The sequence below is a fragment of the Neophocaena asiaeorientalis genome, unplaced genomic scaffold, assembly GCF_003031525.2.
Source record: "Neophocaena asiaeorientalis asiaeorientalis breed wild unplaced genomic scaffold, Neophocaena_asiaeorientalis_V1.1 scaffold149, whole genome shotgun sequence".
NCBI lineage: Eukaryota > Metazoa > Chordata > Mammalia > Artiodactyla > Phocoenidae > Neophocaena > Neophocaena asiaeorientalis.
The window spans coordinates 5105112-5129939 of NW_020174442.1; the positions used below are offsets into that span (position 1 = coordinate 5105112).

At 36.6% G+C, this 24828-nt stretch overlaps 1 protein-coding gene across 9 annotated transcripts in view; it reads right to left on the minus strand.

Annotated features, from left to right (window-relative positions):
• Window positions 1–24828, minus strand: part of CSNK1G3 (casein kinase 1 gamma 3) — a 128359-nt gene that overhangs the window by 79965 nt on the left and 23566 nt on the right. For 7 of the 9 annotated variants that reach the window (XR_003004826.1, XR_003004827.1, XR_003004825.1 and 4 more), the window contains exons 2-3: window positions 9643–10068; window positions 1300–1340 (exon numbers count right to left, since the gene is read on the minus strand). Coding sequence is in view for 1 of the 9 variants with exons in the window: in XM_024757144.1 (XP_024612912.1) it covers window positions 1300–1340; window positions 9643–9820 (219 nt within the window). In the remaining 8 variants the exon portion in view is untranslated. Of the gene's footprint in view, window positions 1–1299; window positions 1341–3277; window positions 3370–4550; window positions 4702–9642; window positions 10069–24828 lie in introns of those variants that run through there. The other 2 variants (XR_003004829.1, XR_003004830.1) reach the window with 2 other exon arrangements.

Below are 24828 nucleotides of genomic sequence, written 5' to 3' on the forward strand. Positions count from 1 at the left end.
AACCTTGTAATTTTAACTTAGCATTCTATGTATATCAGCCTACAGAAAGAAAACATATTATTTATTCTGATGTGGGCATTCTGGACCCATAATAGTAAAATACCTCACTGTAAGTTAGAAATTAACTCTTTCTAAATATTTACACCTCTGAGAGCTTGATTGATTGCATGAATTGATTAATACTGTGAATCCACTTCTGATTAACAGTGACAATCTTAATGAGACAACCTAACCAGATTTTCTGTCATAAAGTCAAGGACCGGAACTTAAACCTAGGTGAACTCATGCCAGGTAAATGCCAGTGCCAACTCACATGTCAGTCAGCCAGTCTCTCCTGGTGGCACCACAACCCTTCTGTGCATTTTTATTTCCCAGTAAAAGTGAACAGCATTTGTTGCAGTGAAACTTGGTTTACACTCACAGGATACTTAAAATTAAGTAGCACAGTTTTCTATCTCATCCCCAACGTTTTTTTTTTTTATTTCTCCCACTTGCCTCTTCCTCAAATAGTCTCTCCTTCTATATTAAAGTCCCATTACCCTAATAACAGTGGTTATATTGGCAGAGACAAGATTGAGACTGGCAGGCAGGCTGGGAAAACCAAGCCATGCTCAACCTCAAGGAAACATGGCTGGCAAAACAGATAGAACAGATGTGCCAGTAGAAAGTTATATCTTATAAAAATTCCCAGATCCCAACTATTCAAAAAAAAAAAGGCTGCCTTATAGCTGTCATACCAGGCACATCTGGGACTTCAAAACAGTCCCAGGGGAGTCTGCTTGCCTGGCTATCCACCTACATCAAGAATTTCTGAATCCTTGAAGGTCAAGCAATAGCCAAGTTTTACCAAATATAAAAACATCAACAGAAAAAGAGATGTTGGAAGGTACCTCAAATACATTTTCAAATAATGTAATCCTGAATACTAAGGACATCTTTGTCCAAGTGCTTGAATCAGGAAGAAAAATCCTGCATTCTAACTTTTATCTAATAAAAAATGCCAATATACCAGCTTCCTTAAATTCAAAAATTTTTAAATTCAGTTCTATAATGCTGCCAAAGTAAAGGGATTAAGTTTTTGTAACACACAAAGACACAGATATCTTATATATACATTATCATACACTTGAGGGGCATGAAGATGCTAGGAGCTTAATAACAAAAGGTCAGTTACACTTACCACTTTCCCAATAAACACTCAAGTTAAAAGGATATGAAAAAAAAGTAGTGAAAATGCAACTTAATCATTAAAGAAATAACAAGAAAATAATTAAAGAGAAATAAGAAACATGAACTTACCAGTTTAATTGCCACATATTCATTTGTGTATAAATTTTTCCCTTGAAAAAAAAAGAAAAATGTCAGATTCTACCAGCAATGAATTTTTAAAGATACATTATGTAAAACTGTACTTTGCGGGGTCAGGGGAAGCACATAACACATTTAAATGAAACATAGGTTTTTGCTTCCAACTATTTAACAGAAGTCTCAATAACATGGAAATATTTAAATTTATGATCAACTCCATAACACATTTAGTATTTCACCTAGATTCAGAGTAGAAAGTAATACTAATAAATACTTTAGACCATTTATTTAAAAAAAAAGAAAAATTCTTATTTTGTTGGAATACTGCATACAATTTACAAAGTAATCAGTAGGCAAACACATGCTAAACTAAATTTCAAAACTAGAACCCTATATAGAAATTGGAGTACAAAATTCCTTTCTCGATCACCACCTCATTTTAAATCCTTCATTATTACGGGATGTGATCTTAATAGGGCTCATATGTAATCTAGTAAATAGATCAAATATATAGAAAAAAATGTGGAATACCTTTAAAATAAAATTTTAAAAGTATTATTCAATAATTGGCTTTGACAAACTAGTTAATTACTCTGAGGGGAAGAAGGGTTATTAAGAACTTGCCTTATAACCAAATTAAATTCCAGGTATTTTAAGAGTTAGATATAAGCCATAAAACAAGAAAAAATATTTATCAGGCCAGTATACAGAAGCCTTTTTGAGCGTTAAAAATAAATGGAAAAAGATTAAAAGATCAGAAGATTTTATACAGATTTGATAGCTTAAAATATTTTAAACTTTTGTAAGTTGAAAAAAACATATACAAAGAACAGGTGAAAGACAAATCAGAATAAAGATTTAATATAATTAATATGTAAAGAATTCAAATGAATTACAGTAATTATTGGCAACAGCAAGTTGAAAATAATCTAGAAAATTCCAAGGGGTCAACATCTGTAGTTCAAGTAAAATACTATGGAGAATTAAGTATATGAAGAAAATCTGATACAGAAATTAATGTGCTTCTTTACAAGTACAGTTCAAAGAATAAAAAATAGAACAATATTTGATTTCTGGATTTCCAGTATTCTTTCAATAAGCATGTACTATTTTTATAGTAAGAAAAACAGAACACTGATCGTTGTGGTTTTTAACTGTGATAGTAACTGGCCCTGGTCACACTGGCTACTTAACACAAAATAGGTAATCATCAACTTTCACACATGTGATTTTTCCAACATAATACACCTAACTTCATTTTATACAACAGCTAATAAATGGCAGTAAAACTTCTAGACAAAATTTCAGTCTTGGATATGCTGCCACAGTGAGCAGTATTTTCACCATAAGAATCTTTGCCACAAGCAGTTTCGCAGCACAGCTAATTGCCCATGAGGCAATTTTGATGGAAAAATTGAAAATTATATTTTGATATAAATGTGAAAATTTTATATAAAATTAAAATGAAAATAAAATTTAAAATGAACATTAAAAAGGGCACAATGACACATGAAAAACTAGTCATAAAATATTTTAAAGATTCTACTGTCAAAATGAAAATACAAAAAATATCTGAATACATTTAAAACGTGTATAGATTCATGATTATAGTTGTATTATGGTATATCTGAGAAAAGGTGATACTTCCTTTGTCAAAGTCAATCATTACGGATTCAGAATCTCATGTTGGACCTAAGTTCTCTACAACATAAAAAAACTCTAAGTCTCCACAGATATCCCTGGAAATAAAATGAACAATCGAGGGATGTTCCTATTTATTATCAATATATGTAACCTATATAACTGGTAGTAAATCTCTAGACAACATTTAAATGTTCCATCACATGACCAGTCTTTATGTTTTACCAAATCATCTAAGCCAGATTCTGTACCAAATACAAAAGTTCTGTCTCCATAATGTTCTCCACTATCAAATAGCAAAAATTTTCACCATTTTCAAGAAACTTACACTCATCAGGAATCACGTAACCATTTCTTTATGGGGGATAGGAAGAGCTTGATTCTTCTTTTGCCTCCAACTTCTAATATTGCATGATAAATCTGATAAAGACAGCATTAGAGCGCAAGCTGTTGTATCTAGATTAGCCAAAGAATTGACAATTAATGCTCTGGATGACTGTTGTGAGTTACTAGCTGCTTCTTTATATTTGCTATAGCTTGGTAAGCTTTTGGTTTGAGGTGTGGCAGGGATGACTGTGTTCACTGAAGGATCTGCAAAGTGATGTTCTCATTTTCTAGTACTGTATGCAATCTGGCTTTTCACTCTATTATGTCATACCTCTAGTAAGTTTTCTTATCATTTTATTTTCTATCAAGTCAATATATGTAGTTGTTTTATTCACTATTTTAAGACCACCATGCTAGTCGTCGCTATTTAGACCATTATGAGGCCTAAGATTTATATAAAATAAAAATATAAGGAGGTTAGGAGGTTGGGATAGACACACTACTATATATAAAATAGATAATCAACAAGGACCTACTGTATAGCACAGGGAACTCTACTCAATACTCTGTAATAACCTATACGGGAAAAGAATCTGAAAAAGAATAGATAAACATATAACTAAATCATATTGCTGTACACCTGAAACATAACACTGTAAATCAATATAATATAAAATAATATAAAATAAAAATTAAAAATGAAAGCACTGGGCTTCCCTGGTGGCGCAGTGGTTGAGAGTCCGCCTGCCGATGCAGGGGACACGGGTTCGTGCCCCGGTCCAGGAAGATCCCGCGTGCCGCGGAGCGGCTGGGCCCGTGAGCCATGGCCACTGAGATGTCAACCAGTCGAAACCAAACTGTCAAACCAAAATGTCAACCAGTTATTTTATCTATTACAGCATTGAAACCAAATCGTCAATCAGTTATTTCACCCTTAAAGCAAAACTGCCTTATGGCCAATGAGTTGTATGGCCAAACAGTAAAACTGCTTGCAGCAAAGACTTATGGCGAAAATACCTAGAACCGTTGCCACCACTGTACAGCAGTGTTTGTTCATATAAATATTATAATGCTTTTCTGAGTTTTGTCCTTATTTTATAAAAATGAGTGAAAAAAAAAAGCATTCATTCTAATGCTAAATAGCATGAGTCTCATAAACCCGTCACACTTATCACAAAGATGGAGCTCAACAGCAGGACCCAAAGTGGTGAATGCTAAGCTATAGTGAGGTACTCACTGAGCCCATAAATATAAAAAAATTTTAGAAAACATACCATATTTTTAGCCAATAAATTCAGCATTCAGATGTGCCTTCATATATATTTTCAAGAATGCGTTATGTATAAAATTGTAGTCTTCCTCTAGTAAGCTTGAGGTGAATACTTTAATGGTACAATGAAAAACTTAATCTTGAGAAACTGGTATCTAACAAAGGAACAATTGTGTTTTGAGTTTAAATATGGAATTTATATTTCCTCAAGACATTATCATCTTTTCATAATTATCCTGTATATGATATTTATTCACAAGCGCACAGGGAAAAATATTCATAGGACAAGAAGTTAGGTTAAACACAAATTCCACAGAATCAAAATAAACCATATACTTCTAAAAGTACTGTTTTTGTTGGCATTTACATGTTCAAATGTCTACTTTTAAGTCACAGCAGAAAGTACAAAATCCTAAAAGCGTCACCTTTTTTTGAACATTAGACATTTTGCTGAACTTTGAGGGTTATATTTATAAAGATGAACATAGGTTGAACAACACTACCCATGCATTTTTGTCACCTTGCATAGGCATAGCCTTAAATAATTGGCTTTTAATCGATATTTGTTATATATATGAACTAAAAATGCACAGAATATGTGTTTGTGGGTAAAATATGAGCAAAAGATAGGGAGTGTATGTATAGAGGGAATGCAGTTAAAAGAAGGCTCCAGGTAGGCTGGTTCCAGTTAACTGATGTTTTAAATCCAATTTCAAAAGACATTTCCAACAGAGCTTTGTGCCACACTGAACTTGAAAAGATGGTTTTACCAATTTTGTGGCATTTGGGTGGTCATTGTTATAAAACTATGTTCTACAGAAACTACATATATGTTTATATCAGGGATTACTAATTAACCAAAATATACCTGTGCCCCTTCCCTAATAATAGAATGCCCGAGTTTTAAAATGGTTGTCCAGCTAGACTAAATTTCTAGCCTCTTTTTCAGCTTGGTGCGACCATGTGATCAAGTTCTGGATATGAGTCGATGTTAAGGTATGTCACTCCCCACTTCCAAGAATGAACGTGTGCTCTTCTGGCCCTTTTTCTTCTTCTTGCTGGCTGGCTGGAAGAGAGACTGAAGCCACATATTGAGCATGCAGAGATACCCTGACAGCTCTGGGTGCTGTCCTTCTGGTCTGTGTTATGTGAAAAAGAAAGAAACGATTTTGCCTAACACCACTATATTCTAGGATCTCTTTATTACAGCATCATAGTCTATTCCTTATTATTACATTTTTCAGATAAGTTTGAAGCTTGAATTAGTAAAAGTAGAAAATCAATAAACATTTATAAAAATGATGAATCCACTCAAATCTGTATATTTACTTGATATATACTGTAAGGCCTGCAGAATTCTTAAATATAAACAATAAATTAAGAAGAGTTATAAGCTATACAGGAACAAGAGGAGAAAAAATAAAAATAAAAGAAGTTATAAAAACTCCTGTGGTCTACTTAATTATATCAAAATTTACAATATCCTATTTCAGATAATGGGAATTCATAGACAAATATATAACACCCTTGTTCTGTGTTCCTTTACGTCATGGTCAGTCAGGTTTAGCCACAAGAGGGGACACAGAAGAAGCTCAGGAAAACAAAGTTTATTATACTCCAGGTCCTAGAAAGGGGGTCACAGAAGAAGCATCATGTTTTGGTCAGGTGATAGAAGACAGGAACAAGGGAAGAGCTTAGGCCAAGGCCTTCATCGGTGTTTCTGCAGGAAAGGCAAGGCGGGGCAGGGTAAACAGCTTAGGACTGGGTAATTTGAATAATTCTGTTAGCCTTTGGTGGGCAGTCTCTAGTTGTCTTGTACTTGGCCATGGGATGAGTTAAGGAAGAGGAAAATTGCCTTCTGGAGTGTATGGGCCAGAGAGGAGGTATGGCTCTGGATTGTTTAGTTTGCAGATCAAGGCTTGCTCCCAGTTGAGTCCTTTGCTATCTTTAAGAACTGGCTAGCCTGTAGAGGAGCAGTCTCTCCACAGCTAGAAAGGTTTTGAGGTTTTTTTGTTTTTATTATTAAAGCAATGTTATGTTGGCTGAACTGTAAAGCAGAAAGATACTCCATATATTCTGGAACACATCTGCTGTAAGAGGTCTCACCTCAGGTTTTTTTGTTTTTTTTAATTGAAATATGGTTGACCAGAAAAGTTTTTTTAAGATGTTAAAGCATCATGGGAAAATAAAAAATATATACAGTATAACCCCACATTTTAGCTAGCTTTGTTTTGTCTCATTCAGTGCCTGTTAAAAACATTTCTAGGGGTTTTGGTTGGTTGTCTAAGCTAGAACTACATCTAACATGCAGCAGGATGCAAGCCTTACCATAATACAAAGATAAAACCAAAAATATATCAATTCATCATTTTACAATTAAAAATACAGATAAAAATGATAGTAAATACATTTACTTAATTTTAGATTATTTCAAAAGTTCTATTTTTTTTTAATCTCAAGTCCAATTTTTATGTCCAACTTTTTTTTTTTCTCTGTACTTTCAACAGAGGGTAATAGTGTCTCTCCTTGGGGCATTTAGAAATGGCAGTGGAGGTTGGGGGAAGGGCATTTGGGGTTGCATGTGGGGATGCAACTCCTATTTAGTGCCCAAGAAGTCTGAAGTTCTAAACACCATGCGGTACACTGGACAGTCCTCAACAACAACAACAAAAAAAACTGTCCAGCCCAAGGTGTTAATAGCATCTTCGTTGAAAATCCCTTACCTGTAACATATATACCTTACATTCTTTTATACCCAATACTAAGCACAAAAATTTCAGTGCCAGAAATCAAATGTTTATTAACATGGTTTTAAAGAAAGCAGCTTAAGAATTCAAACCAGCTTTTAACATTAGCATGCTTATCCAGGTACAGAAAGAATGATACTTATCACAACTTTTTCTGTACAGAGAAATCACTTGGGACCTTTAGAAAAAGGAATAAAACGTCCCTTTATTTAGTAGTCTATCAAAAGAGAAAAATATGATTAAATTAGTTCTTCAAGTGTATATGTTACATGTATCATAAGTACACATAAAACACAGTTACATGTATAGATAATACATTTAAATAAATAGATGTACACAAATATATAATAAAAACCCATAGATAGATCAGGTACAGAGAGATAGATAAATAGATGATGGATGGATGGATGGATGGATGGACTAGTAAGTCATCTTATGCCTATTCCTGCTCATTCACAGACTGCAAAAGAAAGGATTATTTTGCTGTTTTTTCAGTACATAGCATATATGGTTTCAGTATATATGGGTACATACAGTTTCTCATATTGCCCTAGTTAAAATGCTCCACTAGATTGTTTTGTGTGTATACCCACACATACACACACACATATATACATACATGCACACACAGAGATGTATATATATGTAGTTATTTTGAAATAAATTACATGAAACCAATTTTGAATAAAAAATGCCGAAGTACTACGGTACTATAGTCATATACACAAAGAGAGATAGAGTGACAGGTGAAGTACAAATATTTATATACGACAAAATATATAGCTATAAAACTAATTTATATAAATAAGTTTAAATAAATATACATATAACATGCTATAATTTAATTAAAAACAAATATCTTGATATCGTTTTAATGGAGCAGAACAATCATTGTTTTCCTAAAACAGGCAAGTATAGTGCTGGTCCTTTTATACTATTATCTAAATTTCACAATAATTTAGGAAGTGGAAATAATCCCATTTTAAAGTTCAGAAATTTGAAGCCCCACATAGTTAAATGACTTATGTATTCCATAATGGCAGAAACAAATTTTATATTTTTCTAATGTATCATCAGTGCCTAATCATGCCTCATACATAATACTGTAGACATGCAATAAATTTTGAATGGATAGATGGATGTATAATAGTTCAAGGTTGGATAAGTAAATAACCTGGTTTTTTTTCTAATGCCAAAATCAGAAACAATTTAAGAATTTCAAAATATCTAATTCAATATCCTTCAAAAAATAAAATGTAAAACATTCACCCTTTCAAATATTTGCATCCCTTCTAAAATGCAGAAGAGTCTGTCAGACACATCATTTAACAGCAATGTACAAAATATGTCGTTGCCTTTTATTACCTTGCTTCATTCAAAGATTTAATGTACACTAGCTACATAAAACAGTAATAAAATGAAGGAATAACTAAAAATTAGAGTGTTTACACGATGAAAAAGAAGTAGTCGAGTAGATGAACATACAATTGCTTATATTTCTAACACCAGGGTTGAATCTAATGAAAATTGTGAAGCCAAGTTTTTTCTTTTTATTTCCAAAGTTTACACTCTTGCATTGACCAGAGAGCCCTCAGGGTACCTCAATATTGACTCCCATAAAACTGTGCTACCCTCCTTCTTGTTTCTCTTCAGTGAAGATAGCCACATCTTTATTGCACTAGGAGTTAAAAATGTAGATTTGGATCGCGAGTCCATCTTAAATTGCTGTATGACATTTGGCAAGAAACCTTCCCTCACTGAGTTTCAAATGCCTTAAATGTAGAGTTAGGAGGTTTAAATTAGACCAGTGTTTCCCAAACTTACCTGATTATAAGAATAAACTGAGTCAGTACTTTGTGTCCCTTATTAAGAATATAGATTCATAAACTACCCTGGATATACTTGGGGGAAGGGGAGAAGAGATTACAACACTGTAAATTTCACTGATTTTTGATGCATTTTCAGCATATTACCTTGATTTTAAGCCATACATATCCTCCTAAAGTAACCAGTTACTAAATGTTTTCAAATCAGAAAAGGTAGCCTAAATATCATTCCTAAAAAATACATTGCAAAGGCTTTCCTGGTATCTATTTCAGCCTCTTGGGGCTTTTTAATTTACTTTCTTTTTTCTCATATTCTGGATGGTTTATCTCAAGTAAACAGACATTGTTATACTAGGGAATTACTGACAAATGAAAATAGAAGTATATTAGAAATTCCTAATATCCATATTCTTTAAAATTACCACAACAAACAACTAAACAAGTAACTAAATCACTTCATTAAAAAGTATCTTTCATTTTAAAAAATGCTCCCAACTTTATGGAATAAATAAAATAGTCTTACCTAATCGTAATTCTCCAAAATTCCCACATCCAATTTTTTTTCCGACTCTAAAGTTAGGTCCAACCATTAAAACTCCAGAGGATGAAGAACCAGTTCCTCGAGTGTTGTGTCCTGACCGACCACTAGGTCGTGCCATTCTATCATCTGATTTGTCCTTGTCTTTCTTTTTATTATCCATATCAAGTTTGCGGTACTCCACTTTGAATTCTTTAATCAAGACGACCACACTGAAATAGGGTATCGTGAGAACAGGTACATCACTAGGTAACTGTACCAGGTGGGTAATGTTAACATTCAAATTGCAGTAGGTAGTCAATTAACTGACGCGTGTTCATCCCATTCGTAAAATTTTTCTCAGTTTTCTTTTCAGCAAAACATGTCTTCAAAATTATCTTTTCAATGATGTGAGCTGATACTGATAGTGACCTAGAATAGTAAGAAAAGAAAATCAGTCAACTTAGAGAATCAAAAAACATATGTCTGGGAAATTAATAACATAACCAAAGTTTAGGCAATGGACTATTACTATTTGTTGATGCCCACTGAAATCTAACCTCAGTAGACTCTTAATCATTACCCTTTATTCGTATACTTTAATACCAAAGGGATCACAAAAACAAAACCAAACAAAGAAATCAGTGATTTGGTTACTTTTTAAAAATAAATAAAAGTAACAAAAATGTATTGAGAGGGACTTCCCTGGTGGTCCAGTGGTAAAGAATCCGCCCTCCAACGCAGGGGACGCGGGTTCAATCCCTGGTTGGGGAACTAAGATCCTACATGCCGTGGGGCAACTAAGCCCGCGTGCCACAACTACTCAGCTCACACGCCTCAACAAGAGAGCCCGTATGCCGCAAACAACAGAGCCCACGCGCTCTGGAGCCAGTGCACCACAACTGGAGAGAGAAAACCCACACGCCGCAACTAGAAAGAGGCCTGCGCACCACAACGAAGAGCCTGTGTCACAACGAAACATCTTGCATGCCACAACTAAGACCCAACATGGCTAAAAATAAAGAAAAAATAAAAATAAATAAAATCACTGTTTAAAAGAAAAAATGTATTGAGTGTTTCATAAGCCAATATACATTCACTAACCAAGTCCTTCCAACTTAGAATCATTTCAATTAAAAAAAAATACTCGAAGAATTCCAGTAAATCAATATAAGATTTTCAATTTAAATTAAAGCAGAAAGAGAGAATACATTTTGCAAATTAGTAAAGGATCTTAATAAAAATATCTTCCACATATTCATGCACTTAATAATTTTCAAAGGCTTTTCAAATATACATTCTCATTTGATCTTCATTTATTCAAATATTTATTACCCATTAAGTATATATTATCCATCACTATCTATGGGAATGGAGCAATCATAACAAGGGTTGAAATAAATAGTACTTTCTCATCAGCTTTTAGCAACCCACCAAATATGCAATTATTCCTAACACCTAATCTATTTATAAAGTTTCTTATAATTATATTTGCCATACTCAATATTGCAGATGAAACTATAAGCATCTGTTTGGTATAAGTAAAATCGAATCATTTTTACATATACTGTTTGCTCTCTTTCCAGCTATAATAGAGTAACTGATACTGAACTTCCCCTCTTGCTATAAATAATTATAAAACTGGACAAAACATATGAAGCACCTGTTTTCCGGCACTGGATAACAGGCAGTGTAAGAGAAAACAGAAACACAGAAGGTGATTTCCACCTTCACCCAAGATCTCCAGCTAGGGACAATTTTCTGACTACAGCACAGGGAAATGGAGGCTCAGGCAGTGCACAGTGATCATAGATCAGAGTTTGGGACTCTTGAAGCTAGTGGAATTTGCAGGACCTCACAGTACTAAAGGTGAGGCAATTGTACAGTTTTAGGGATAGGAGGTGACAGGGCAGAAGCTAGGCTAGCAGACAAAGGCTACTATGGGGTTAAATAAAGAATGGAGATACTAAAGGCTGTGCAATGCTAGAATATCTTAAAGTTCCTATCTAGTCATGGTGGAGGAACCTCATTAATATCCCAGAATTTAGCTGAAATACCAGAAAGACCAAGTCTTTAGAGTAAGGACCATACCCTAGAGTAAGGACTACTATACACTGGCCCAACTAAAGCCTAAAACCAAGCCTAGATAGGATTAAGAATACCTCCAATTACACTAACTACATTCCAGAATGAAACTTGACACACTTAAAACAGAGGAAAAAAAACCCAAAAACAGACTTTCAACAATGGTGAATTCATAATGTCCAGACATGGAAATGAGCAGTAAATGTGACATGCAGACAGGAAACAAAGCCATCAAAGGAAACAGACTCCAAGATGACCCTGATATTGACATTAGAAGACAGGACTTCAAAATTACTAAATAGCTGTTGAAGTCCTATTACATTAAAGAAAGAGACTGGAGCAGAAAAAAATATTTGAAGAAATAGTGGTTGAAAAATTCCCAAATTTACTGAAAAACACTAACCTACAAAATGAGGAAACTCAGCAATCCCATAAAGGATAGGTACAAAGAAAATTAAACCTAGGTACATCAAAGTGCCAAAACCCCAAAATAAAGGGAAAATCTTGAAAGCAGACAGAGAAAAACTACACAACATACAGGTGAACTTCTAACTTCTTATCAGAAACAATGGAGACCCAAAAGAAAATGGGAGAATACGTTCAAAGCAATGAAAGGAGGAAAAGAACTCTCAACACAGAACATGACATCCAATAAAAATTAGTCTTTAAAACTGAAAGTGAAAGCCATTTTCAGATGAAGGAAGCTAAGAATTAGTCACCAGCACACTTGCACAACAAGAAATACTTTTAAAATAGTGCATTAGGCTTAATTAAATCACATGATACCAGACAGAAATCTGAAACTTCAAGAAGAAATGAGGAACACTAGAAATGGGAAATGCATGTGTATTCATTTCCTTAAAAGATAAATTACTCTTTAAAGCACAAATAATTTCTTAGTGTCACTTATAACATATATGGAAATAAAATATGTGTATAACAAGAGAAATGGCAGGGGCAGGTAGTAAATGGAATTATATTATTTTAAGATTCTTATATTTGTTAAGAATGAAGTGGTTCAGTATTAATTTTAAGAAGCCCATGTTAAGTTAAAAATGCATATTGTGATACCTAGACCAAAAACTAAAAATTAATTACAACAGAAATATCTAAAAAGTTAACACAAGAAATAAAGTAGAATGACAAATATTTGATTAAAACAAAAGAAGAGAAATAAGAGATATGAGACAAAAAGGAAAACAGCAAGAGAATAGACTTAAAAACACACATATAATGAAAATGGATCATATTTTCCTAATAAAAGGCAAAAGGCTATATTAGAAAATCAAGATCCAACTATATGCTGTCTCTAAGAAACAACTTTAAATACAAAGACACAGACTGAAAGTGAAAGAATAGAAAAAGAGGGCATTCCTGGTGGCGCAGCGGTTAGGAATCCTCCTGCCAATGCAGAGGACATGGGTTCGAGGCCTGGTCTGGAAAGGTCCCACATGCCGCGGAGCAACTAAGCCCCTGTGCCACAACTACTGAGCCTGTGCTCTGAAGCCTGCAAGTCACAACTACTGAGCCCGTGCACCACAACAACTGAAGCCCACACACCTAGAGCCTGTGCTCTGCAACGAGAAGCCACCACAATGAGAAGTCTGTGCAGTGCAACAAAGAATAGTCCCCACTCACCACAACTAGAGAAAACCTTTACACTGAAACGAAGACCCAACGCAGCCAAAAATAAAATAAATAAATTTATTTTTTAAAAAAAGGAAGAATAGAAAAAGAGATACTATGCAAACAGCAAGTAAAATAAGCTTGAGAGACTATATTATCATACAAAGTAAACACCAAAACAAGGGAGTATCTCCAAAGATACAGAGGTCCACTTCATAATAACAAAAATATCAATTCAACAGAAAGACATAAAAATCATAAAAATGACATAAAAATGAGCAAAATGAAGCAGACTTTAAAAAACAATGATTTGTTTGAAATGATTGTTTGAAAAAGACAATCATAGTTGAAATGTTAACACACTGTTGTTTCAATAACTGATAAAGTAGAAGACAAAAATATCAGTATGTATCCTGACACGGGAGATCTAAACAATACCATTGATTACCCTGAACTAACTGACATTTATAAAATACAATATCCAAAACTGAAGAATAATATTCCCTTTCAATATTCATCAAGAAAGAGCATATGCTGTCATTATTTAAGTCTCAAATAACTCAAACATTAGAGTATACTCTCTGATCAAAACAGAATTAGATAAGGAAACAATAATTATATGATATCTAGAAAATCCCCAAATATTTGAAATTTAAACACACTTTTAAGTAACTCATGAGTTGAAAAATAAGTCAGATGGGAAACTAGAAAAAATTTTTCACAGAATAATAAGGAAATATAACACATTAAATTTTGTAGGTTGCAACTCAAGCAATGCTCAGAAGAAAATTAGAAGCTTTAAATGCCTATATTAGAAAAGAAGTATTTAATCAATGATCTAGATTTTCTCCTTACAATGTTAGAAAAATTAGACGTAACTTGAGGAAGTACTTTAATAGCACTATTGTTAATATTCCATAGGCTTACATGAAAACATAGTCTTAACAAGTGAAAACATTGGAATTCTTGGCAGATAACTAGGAGAATATCAAAGAAACAAAACAAAACAACAGAAACGCTAGAATAAAAAGGATCATATCTGAAATGAAAAACATCATTGGATACACTCAAAAGTAGACTGGATAAAGAAGGTATCAACAAACCTGAAAGGAGATCTAAAGAAATTATCCAGGGAGCAAAATCAATACAATAGAGAAAATAAAACCAAAGTTTACTCTTTGAAAACAGTCAATAAAATTGGTATTGCCTAGCAAAAATGATCAAGAATAAAAAGGGAAAATATACAAATAACCAATAACAAGGATGAAAGGAGGGATATTACTAAAGATCTTATAAATACTATAAGAATAAAGAACTATTATGAGCAACTTTATGACAATAAATTTGATAACTTAGATGAAATTTTAAAACTTCTTTGAAAAATCCAACATAGGGATACAAGATGAAACAACATAGGCATACAAGATGAAACAGAAAATATCAATAGTTCTGAATCTAAATTGAATTTCTTTAAAAAAAAACTTCCCATGAAGACAGTATCACTGGTGAATCTATCAAATATTTAAGGAAAAAAATAATACTATTCTTACAAAAACTCTTTCAGAAAAAACAAGAATAAGGAATACTTGTCAATTTACTTTGTGAGATCAGCAGAACTCTGAAAAAAAGCCTGACTAACACTTGAAGCAAAGAAAATTAGACCAGTGTTTCTCATAAGAATAGATTAAAAAGTTCTTCACAAAATATAAGCAAATATATAAAAAGTTTAATAAATAATAATCAAACAGGGTTTAATACTAGAAATGTAAGACTTAATATTTGAAATAAATTCACCAAATTAGTAGGAAAAGAAAATATCTCAACAGACAAGAAAATACATTTGACAAAATTTAACCTGTTAATGATTAAAACCTCTCAGTAATCCAGAAAGAGAATCAAACTTAAACCTAATAAAAGGGTTTTTCCTACAAAAAAAGCTACAGCCAATATCACACTTAAATGGTGAAACACTGAACTCTTCACCAAGACTAGGAGAAAACACAAGAATGTTTGCTCTCAGATCTTCTATTCAACATTGTACAGAAGAACTAGCCTGTACAATAAGGCAAGAAAAGATGCAAAAGGCATGAAAACTGGAAAGGAAAAGGCAAAACTGTTGTTATTCAGAGACATCATGACTGTGTGTGCAGAAAACCTTATAGGGTGACGTCATCAAGAGAGCAACACAGGTCATTCCCAACTTCAGTCCCCCTCACAAGAAGACCAAGTAGCAACTATCCACCAACAACACTAAAAAAAAAATCCCAGAACCCGGGGGTAAGGCTAAAGCACCCTCCTGGACCAGAGAGACAGAGAAGGGTAAGAGGAGTGGCTACACTCTGACCACACTGTCCCTCCCCCAAGCCTAGCACAGCACTACACCTACAGGACCCCCCAAGCCTATGGTTTCTCCAGCAGGAAAACAAGAGTCCAAGATGGACATCCAGCTCCCCAGGTATGGCAGGATGCTTCCTGGGAGGCCCACTCAGGTCTCGCCTCATCAGGATCACTGAGGGAATCTGTGGGAATCATTAAAGAAAAAAAAAAAAAAGAAAAATCTCAACAGAACAATAGCAAGTAAGGATACCGAATCAGTAGTCAAAAACCTCTCAACAAAGAAAACTCCAGGCAAGAATGAGGAATAAATAGAATTTGCAATTCCTGATGGAAATATAAAATAGTACAACTTTGGGGAAAAGTTTGATAGCTTATTGTAATTAAAATATATACCTATCCTATGACCTAACAATACCACTCTTAGGTATTTACTCAAGAGAACTGAAAACATATGTTTAGAGAAAGATTTGTACACCAGTATTTATAGCAGCTTATTCATAACAGCCAAAAACTGGAAACAATCCTAATGTCTAGTAACAGGAGAATAGATATATAAACTGACACATTCATTCAATGGAATACTACTCAGTAAATAAAAAGGAAAGAACTGCTGATACATGTAACAACATGGATCAATCTCTCAGATATGAGATTGAGGTAAGTCAGGCACAAATGAGTGAGTACATATTATATGACTCTTGTTATATGAAGTTCCAGAATCCACAAAAATAAGCTGTGGTGACAGAAATCAGATCAGGTGTTGCCTAGGGTGGTGGGAAGTTTGGAAAGTGGCATAAGGGAATTTTATGGTGGGAAAGGAATGTTCTATATCTTGATTGGGAGGGGATTACACAGGTGTATACATTTGTCTAAACTCTTCAAACTACACTAAAAATCTGTTTTACATTATATGTAGATGATGCTTCAAAACATGATTTTTAGGAACAACCCACACCAAAAATAAATCAAAGCTGTATCTCTAAGTTTTTTCCCTGTTATAACTTTATCATAAAACTCATCTGAAAACACTACAGTTTTTTAAAGTTAATGAACATATATTTTGTTTTAGACTGTTTTCTTTAAAAGGGCCCTTCTACACTTTTTCTATTTAGAAGGAGGTAATTTCCCATTTGCAATGTTTCATGTTATTTTCAATATATAGCTTTTTGTTTACCAAATATCCAAAATACATTCCACATGCTATAAGAATTCAAATAATACAAAGTAAAAATACCCTTGAGATGCCCATACCCCTTGTCCCTCATTCCGCTTGCTCTACTCAGAGGTAAACATTACTTTCAATTTGTTTTTTATGGCCCAGACCTTTTTAGTAATGCCTGTGCATGCATATATTTATGTATAGCAGTATTTGTAAGTCTGCTTGTTTGTTTTACAGAAGAGGTCAGTGTAAAGCCTCTGAAGAACCAAAACTTCCTCACAAAAGAAACAGCATTTGAAAGCATATCATACATTGAAAAACTTTTGCCTTTTTCCTTTCATACCCAACCATTCCACATGAACCCTGGAGGAGCAAGGGCCAGCATAATGAATGGCTGAGGAGGCAGGAAGAAAAGTCAAGAGACAATACCAAATTCCTTCCCCAAGAGAAATCCCTGAACCAGTGGCCAAGCCTGAAACTAGGAGGTGGGAAAACAGAAGCAGGAAGAAGTGATCAATTAGCTTAAAATTGAACTTCAAATATGGCACAAGTGGGACACGCCTTCAAGATGGCGGAGGATAAGATGTGGAGATCACCTTCCTCCCCACAAATACATCAGAAATACATCTACATGTGGAACAACTCCTACAGAACACCTACTGAACGCTGGCAGAAGACCTCAGACATCCCAAAAGGCAAGAAACTCCCCACGTAGCTGGGTAGGGCAAAAGAAAAATGTAAAAACAGAGACAAGGGAATAGGGACAGGACCTGCACCAGTGGGAGGGAGCTGTGAAGGAGGAAAGGTTTCCACACACTAGGAAGCCCCTTCGCGGGTGGAGACTGCAGGTGGCAGAGGGGGAAGCTTCGGAGCCACGGAGGAGAGCACAGCAACAGGGGTGCGGACGGCAAAGTGGAGAGATTCCCGCACAGAGGATCGGTGCGACCAGCACTCACCAGCCCGAGAGGCTTGTCTGCTCACCCGCCGCGGCGGGCGGGCCTGGGAGCTGAGGCTCCGGCTTCAGAGGTCGGATGCCAGGGAGAGGACTGGGGTTGGCTGCGTGAACACAGCCTGAAGGGGGCTAGTGCGCCACAGCTAGCCGGGAGGGAAGCCGGGAAAAACTCTGGAACTGCCTAAGAGTCAAGAGACCATTGTTCCGCAGTGCGCGAGGAGCGGGGATTAAGAGCTCCGCTTAAAGGAGCTCCAGAGACAGACACGAGCCACGGCTATCAGCGCGGACACCAGAGATGGGCATGAAACGCTAAGGCTGCTGCTGAAGCCACCAAGAAGCCTGTGTGCGAGCACAGGTCACCATCCACACCTCCCCTCCCAGGAGCCTGTGCAGCCCGCCACTGCCAGGGTCCCGTGATCCAGGGACAACTTCCCTTGGAGAACACACTGTGCCTCAGGCTGTTAATAATTTTTCTATTTTAATAACTTTATTTTCTTCCTTCCTTCCATCCTTCCTTCCTTCTTTCCTTCCTTCCTTTTTCTCCCTTTTCTTCTGAACGGTGTGGATAACAGGCTCTTGGTGGTCTGGCCAGGTGTCAGGCCTGAGCCTCTGAGGTGGGAGAGCCAAGTTCAGGACATTGGTCCACCAGAGACCTCCCAACCCCAAGTAATATCAAAGGGCAAAAACTCTTCCAGAGATCTCCATCTCAACGCTAAAACCCAGCTCCACTCAACGACCAGCAAGCTACAGTGCTAGACAGTCTATGCCAGACAACTAGCAAGACAGGAACACAAACCCACCCATGAGCAGAGAGGCTACCTAAAATCATAATAAGTTCACTGACATCCCAATACACACCACTGGACGTGGTCCTGCCCACCAGAACAACAAGCTCCAGCCTCATCCACCAGAACACAGGCACCAGTCCCCTCCACCAGGAAGCCTACACAACCCAGTGAACCAACCTTACCCACTGGGAGCAGACACCAAAAACAATGGGAACTATAAACCTGCAGCCTGCAAAAAGGAGACTCCAAACACAGTAAGTTAAACAAAATGAGAAGACAGAGAAACACGCAGCAGATGAAGGAGCAAGGTAAAAACCCACCAGACCAAACAAATGAAGAGAAAATAGGTAGTCTACATGAAAAAGAAGCAGAGTAATGATAGTAAAGATGATCCAAAATCTTGGAAATAGAATGAAGAAAATACAAGAAACGTTTAACAAGGACCTAGAAGAACTAAAGAGCAAACACACAATGATGAACACCACAATAAATGAAATTAAAAATTCTCTAGAAGCAATCAATAGCAGAATAACTGAGGCAGAAGAACGGATAAGTGACCTGGAAGATAAAATAGTGGAAATAACTACCACAGAGAAGAATAAAGAAAAAAGAATGGAAAGAATTGAGGACAATCTCAGAGACCTCTGGTACAACAGTAAACGCACCAACATTCGAATAATAGGGGTCCCAGGAGAAGAAGAGAAGAAGAAAGGGACTGAGAAAAATATCTGAAGAGATTATAGTTTAAAACTTCCTTAATATGGGTAAGGAAATAGTCAACCAAGTGCAGGAAGTGCATAGAGTCCCATACAGGATAAATCCAAGGAGAAACACGCCAAGACACATATTAATGAAACTATCAAAAATTGAATACAAAGAAAAAGTATTAAAAGCAGCAAGGGAAAAGCAAGGAAGTACAAGGGAATCCCCATAAGGTTAACAGCTGATCTTTCAGAAGAAACTCTGCAAGACAGCAATGCGTGGCAGGACATATTTAAAGTGATGAAAGGGAAAAACCTACAACCAAGATAACTTTACCCAGCAAGGATCTCATTCCGATTCGACAGAGAAATTAAAACCTTTACAGACAAGCAAAAGCTAAGAGAATTCAGCACCACCAAACCAGCTATACAACAAATGCTAAAGGAATTTCTCTAAGCAGGAAACACAAGAGAAGGAAAAGACCTACAATAACAAACCCAAAACAATTAAGAAAATGGTAACAGGAACATACATATCAATAACTACCTTAAATGTAAATGGATTAGATGCTCTAACCAAAAGACAAAGACTGGTTGAATGGATACCAAAACAAGACCCATACATATGCTGTCTACAAGAGACCCACTTCAGACCCAGGGACACATACAGACTGAAAGTGAGGGGATGGAAAAAGATATTTCATGCAAATGGAAATCAAAAGAGAGCTGGAGGGCTCCCCTGGTGGCTCAGTGGTTGAGAGTCCGCCTGCCGATGCAGGAGACACGGGTTCATGCCCCGGTCCGGGAAGATCCCACATGCCGCAGAGTGGCTGGGCCTGTGAGCCATGACCACTGGGCCTGCGCGTCCAGAGCCTGTGCTCCACAACGGGAGAGGCCACAACACTGAGAGGCCCACATACTGCAGAAAAAAAAAAAAAGAGAGCTGGAGTAGCAATTCTCGTATCAGACAAGACAAAGAGACAACCCTCAGAATGGGAGAAAATATTTGCTAAAGAAGCAACTGACAAAGGATTAATCTCCAAAATATACAAGCAGCTCATGCAGCTCAATATCAAAAAAACAACCCAATCCAAAAATGGGAAGAAGACCTAAATAGACATTTCTCCAAAGAAGATATACAGATTGCCAACAAACACATGAAAGGATGCTCAACATCACTAATCATTAGAGAAATGCAAATCAAGACTACAATGAGGTATCACCTCACACCAGTCAGAATGGCCAATATCAAAAACTCTACAAACAGTAAATGTTGGAGAGGGTGTGGAGAAAAGGGAACCCTCTTGCACTGTTGGTGGGAATGTTAATTGATACAGACACTATGGAGAACAGTATGGAGGTTCCTTAAAAAACTAAAAATAGAACTACCATTTGACCCAGCAATCCCACTACCGGGCATATACCCTGAGAAAACCATAATTCAAAAAGAATCATGTACCACAATGTTCATTGCAGCTGTATTTACAATAGCCAGGACATGGAAGCAACCTAATTGTCCATCGACAGATGAATGGATAAAAACGATGTGGCACATATATACAATGGACTATTACTCAGCCATAAACGTAAAAGAAATTGAGTTATTTGTAGTGAGGTGGATGGACCTAGAGTCTGTCATACAGAGTGCAGTGAGTCAGAAAGAGAAAAACAAATACCGTACACTAACACATATATATGGAATCTTTAAAAAAAAAAAAAAAAGGTTCTGAAGAAACTTGGGGAAGGACAGGAATAAAGGTGCAGACGTAGAGAATGGACTTGAGGACATGGGGATGGGGAAGTTAAGCTGGGACGAAGTGAGAGAGTGACACTGACATGTATACACTACCAAATGTAAACTAGATAACCAGTGGGAAGCAGCCACATAGCACAGAGAGATCAGCTTGGTGCTTTGTGACCACCTAGAGGGGTGGGATAGGGAGGGTGGGAGGGAGACACAAGAGGGAGGAGATATGGGAATGTATGTATATGTATACCTGATTCACTTTGTTATACAACAGAAACTGACACACCATTGTAAAGCAATTATACTCTAATAAAGACGTTAAAAAAAATTTTTTTAATGCCCCCCCAAAAAAGATGGCCCAAGTATTTTTAACACCCCAAAATAAGTCTTGCCAAAACTGAACTTATTCCTATAAATATGTGGCAAGAATCAATGGAAACTGACCAGGATATCATTTATGAGTGGGGAAAAAAGAATAATCAAAGTATAGAAGTAGTGGTTAGTGAGAAATGAGGCTGTTTCGTATTTTACTCCATCCTTTTTACCACATTCAAGAAACTGTTCAAAAACCTGTCATGCTAGGTTTTTTTACTTTTTAAAATATATTTAACAAGTTGGATTTTTGATTAAAATATTTTTATTAAGGATCTTAAATAGTGCTAGTACTTCCCCTGTTTTGCACCTATCAAACAGTATTAGTATCGACAAGTTTGTCTATAGCCATGGTCAGCAAACTCCAGCCTGCAGGCTAAATTCAGCCTATTGTCTATTATGTACAGTCTGCAAACTAAGAATCGTCTTTACATTTTTACATATTTGGGGAAAAAATTAAAATAATATTTTGTGACTCATGAAAATTATATGAAATTCAAATTTTGGTGTTCATAAATAAACTTGCATAAGAATGAATCCATGCTAACTCATTTATGCATTGTTACAGCTGCTTCATACTACCAGAGAAAAGTAGTTTTGAGACCATATGTGGCACTCTTTATCATTTCACAGTGCTGCCCAGAGCATCACAAACTACAGTGATTTTCATGCTTTTAAGGCACAGTGAAGTCTGGATTATGTATTTCAAATTATAATAGATGGCAAAGCACTGTGTTTATTATGTAATGGAACTACACTAAAGAATATACTTGGACATGACCAAAAGTATTAGTTTTCTATTGCTGTGTAACAAATTACCAAAAATTTAGCACCTTACAGCAGTACATTTATTAGTTTATTAGTTCACAGTTTCCGTGGATCAGAAGTCTGGGCACGGCTCAGCTGAGTCATTTGCTCAGGGTTCCACAGGTTTCATTCAAAGTATCAGCTAGACTACATTCTTATCTGGAGACGAAAGTGGGAAAGAATCTTCTTCCAAGCTCCTTCAGATTGCAGGCAGAATTCATATCCTTGCAGTGTATAACTGAGGGCGTCAGCTTTTAGCTGGCTCTCACAGGCCACCCTCAAGTCCTACACGGTATCTACAGTTCCTAGAAGCTGCCTACAGTTCCTCGCCACATGGACTTCTCCAACATGGCCACTTACTTCTTCATGCCCCTAAGAAAAATCTCTAGCTCCAATCTTTTGAGAGTAAGTCTTAAATAAGGCAACATAACCTTCTCTCACAGCTAAATCCCAATCTTTGTACCCTGCTCCAATACACCCGTTCTCCCAGGTCTTGGAATCCCTGCCATCTGCTTCCAAACCTCTTTGATGCTGCCTGCCTTGTCTATGTACTAGAAAGAGCACTGGATTAGAAAAAAGAAGTCTTAAGAGTCCCAACTACTCGTGAAGCCTTAGGCAAGGCTTAATCTGTCTAAGCTTATTTTAATAATTATAAAATAGGAGGATTAGACTAGGAGATTTCTGAGGATATTCTTATATTATACACAATATTATAACTGCCTATTGTATTTGATGACAAGGACTCTTGTTATCTGTAACTTGGTGATCTCTGAACCTAGCACACTGCCAGGCACCTAGGACAGTCAATAGATATTATACATCAAAAAATGAGTTTTTTCTATCTCTAAACATTTCTAGGTTTTAGTTGTGGGCTTCCTACCTAAAGCCCTCCCAGTTACTTATCACCACACCCCCTAACATCAGTCTCTTCATTCACCTAAAGCACATCACTGAACCTCACCAACCAGTGTGATTGCTCCCAAGTACTCCCAAGAATTTCCTGTATGTGACAGCATTCCCTTGCCTGAATTACTCTTCTAATATGGTCTATGTTTGTGCCTTCGGTACCGATTCATCCCAACACCAAAGAAAAATCAGCTCTGAAAACTGCAGATATTCTTTCAGCTACAGCTAATACCAGTACATCAGAAGTCACAAATCCAAATGCCCAAAAAGACGAGGAAGGTACCATAAAGAGAGTGAATCAAACTGAGTATAAGACAATAAGGAGTACTGGGGGTATGGCAAACTGGAAAGCAAATACCCCAATTAAAACAGGCACCTACTACTCAGCTGTAAACAACTGCTGCCATTCAGGAACATCAGATGTTCAATTTTTTTTTTTTTTTTTTTGCGGTACGTGGGTCTCTCACTGTTGTGGCCTCTCCCGTTGCGGAGCACAGGCTCTGGATGCGTAGGCTCAGAGGCCGTGGCTCATGGGCCCAGCCGCTCCGCGGCATGTGGGATCTTCCCGGACCGGGGCACGAACCCGTGTCCCCTGCATCGGCAGGTGGACTCTCAACCACTGCGCCACCAGGGAAGCCCAGATGTTCAAATTTTTGAAGAAAATCCAGAAACCTGGATTTTACGTAAAATCTCTCTAGTTGCCATTTGCTGAGCACTTACTGTGCTAAGTATTTTAAATAGATTAACTCATCAGTTCTCACAGTTATAAGGTACTATTTCAATCCCTATTTTTACCAATAAGGAAACTAAAATTTAGAGAAGTTACACAACTTGACCTGCATCATAAAGTCAGTAAATGGTATAGTGAGAATATGACTACAAAGAGTCAGACTCCTGAGTTCATATTCTTACCCACTTTACCTCTGGTGATGGTTTTGCTAATTCTCTGACCTCCCAAAGTCTGAACTGTGCCCTTCTCTCTGGATCAGCAGCATCACTCTGTCCCTTCTTGCCAGCCTATACTGTCTCTCTCTACAATACCTCAACGTCACCAGATCCTAATTTGAGCCAACAAAGGAGATGGGAGGGGGTACTCACCAGTCAATAAGCCCCGTGCATGTGCACAGGGCTCTGAGACATTTATGAACAAAAAGACAATATACATACACAACAGCAAAAGAAACAATAACCCACAAAACCGCAATGTGTTTTCTTACTATGATACACCCTCCTGTGGTGATATTAGATTTTTTTGAGTTAACAACTGCAACTTTGTATTTCCCTATCAATAAGAAGGCTTAAAGGGATACAAGAAATACTAAAAAAACTTTTGGAAGATGGGAAGAAAAGTATATATTTTTTTTTAATAAACAAATTTATTTATTTTTTTGGCTGCATTGGGTCTTCGTTGCTGCACACAGGCTTTCTCTAGGTGCAGTGAGCGGGGGCTACTCTTTGTTGCGGTGCACGGGCTTCTCACTGCAGTGGCTTCTCTTGTTGTTGAGCACGGGCTCTAGGCGCGTGGGCTTCAGTAGTTGTGGCTTGTAGGCTCTAGGGCGCAGGCTCAGTAGTTGTGGCACACGGGCTTAGTTGCTCCACGGCATGTGGGATCTTCCCGGACCAGGGCATAGTTGCTCCACGGCATGTGGGATCTTCCTGGACCAGGGCTCGAACCCATGTCCCCTGCATTAGCAGGCGGATTCCTAACCACT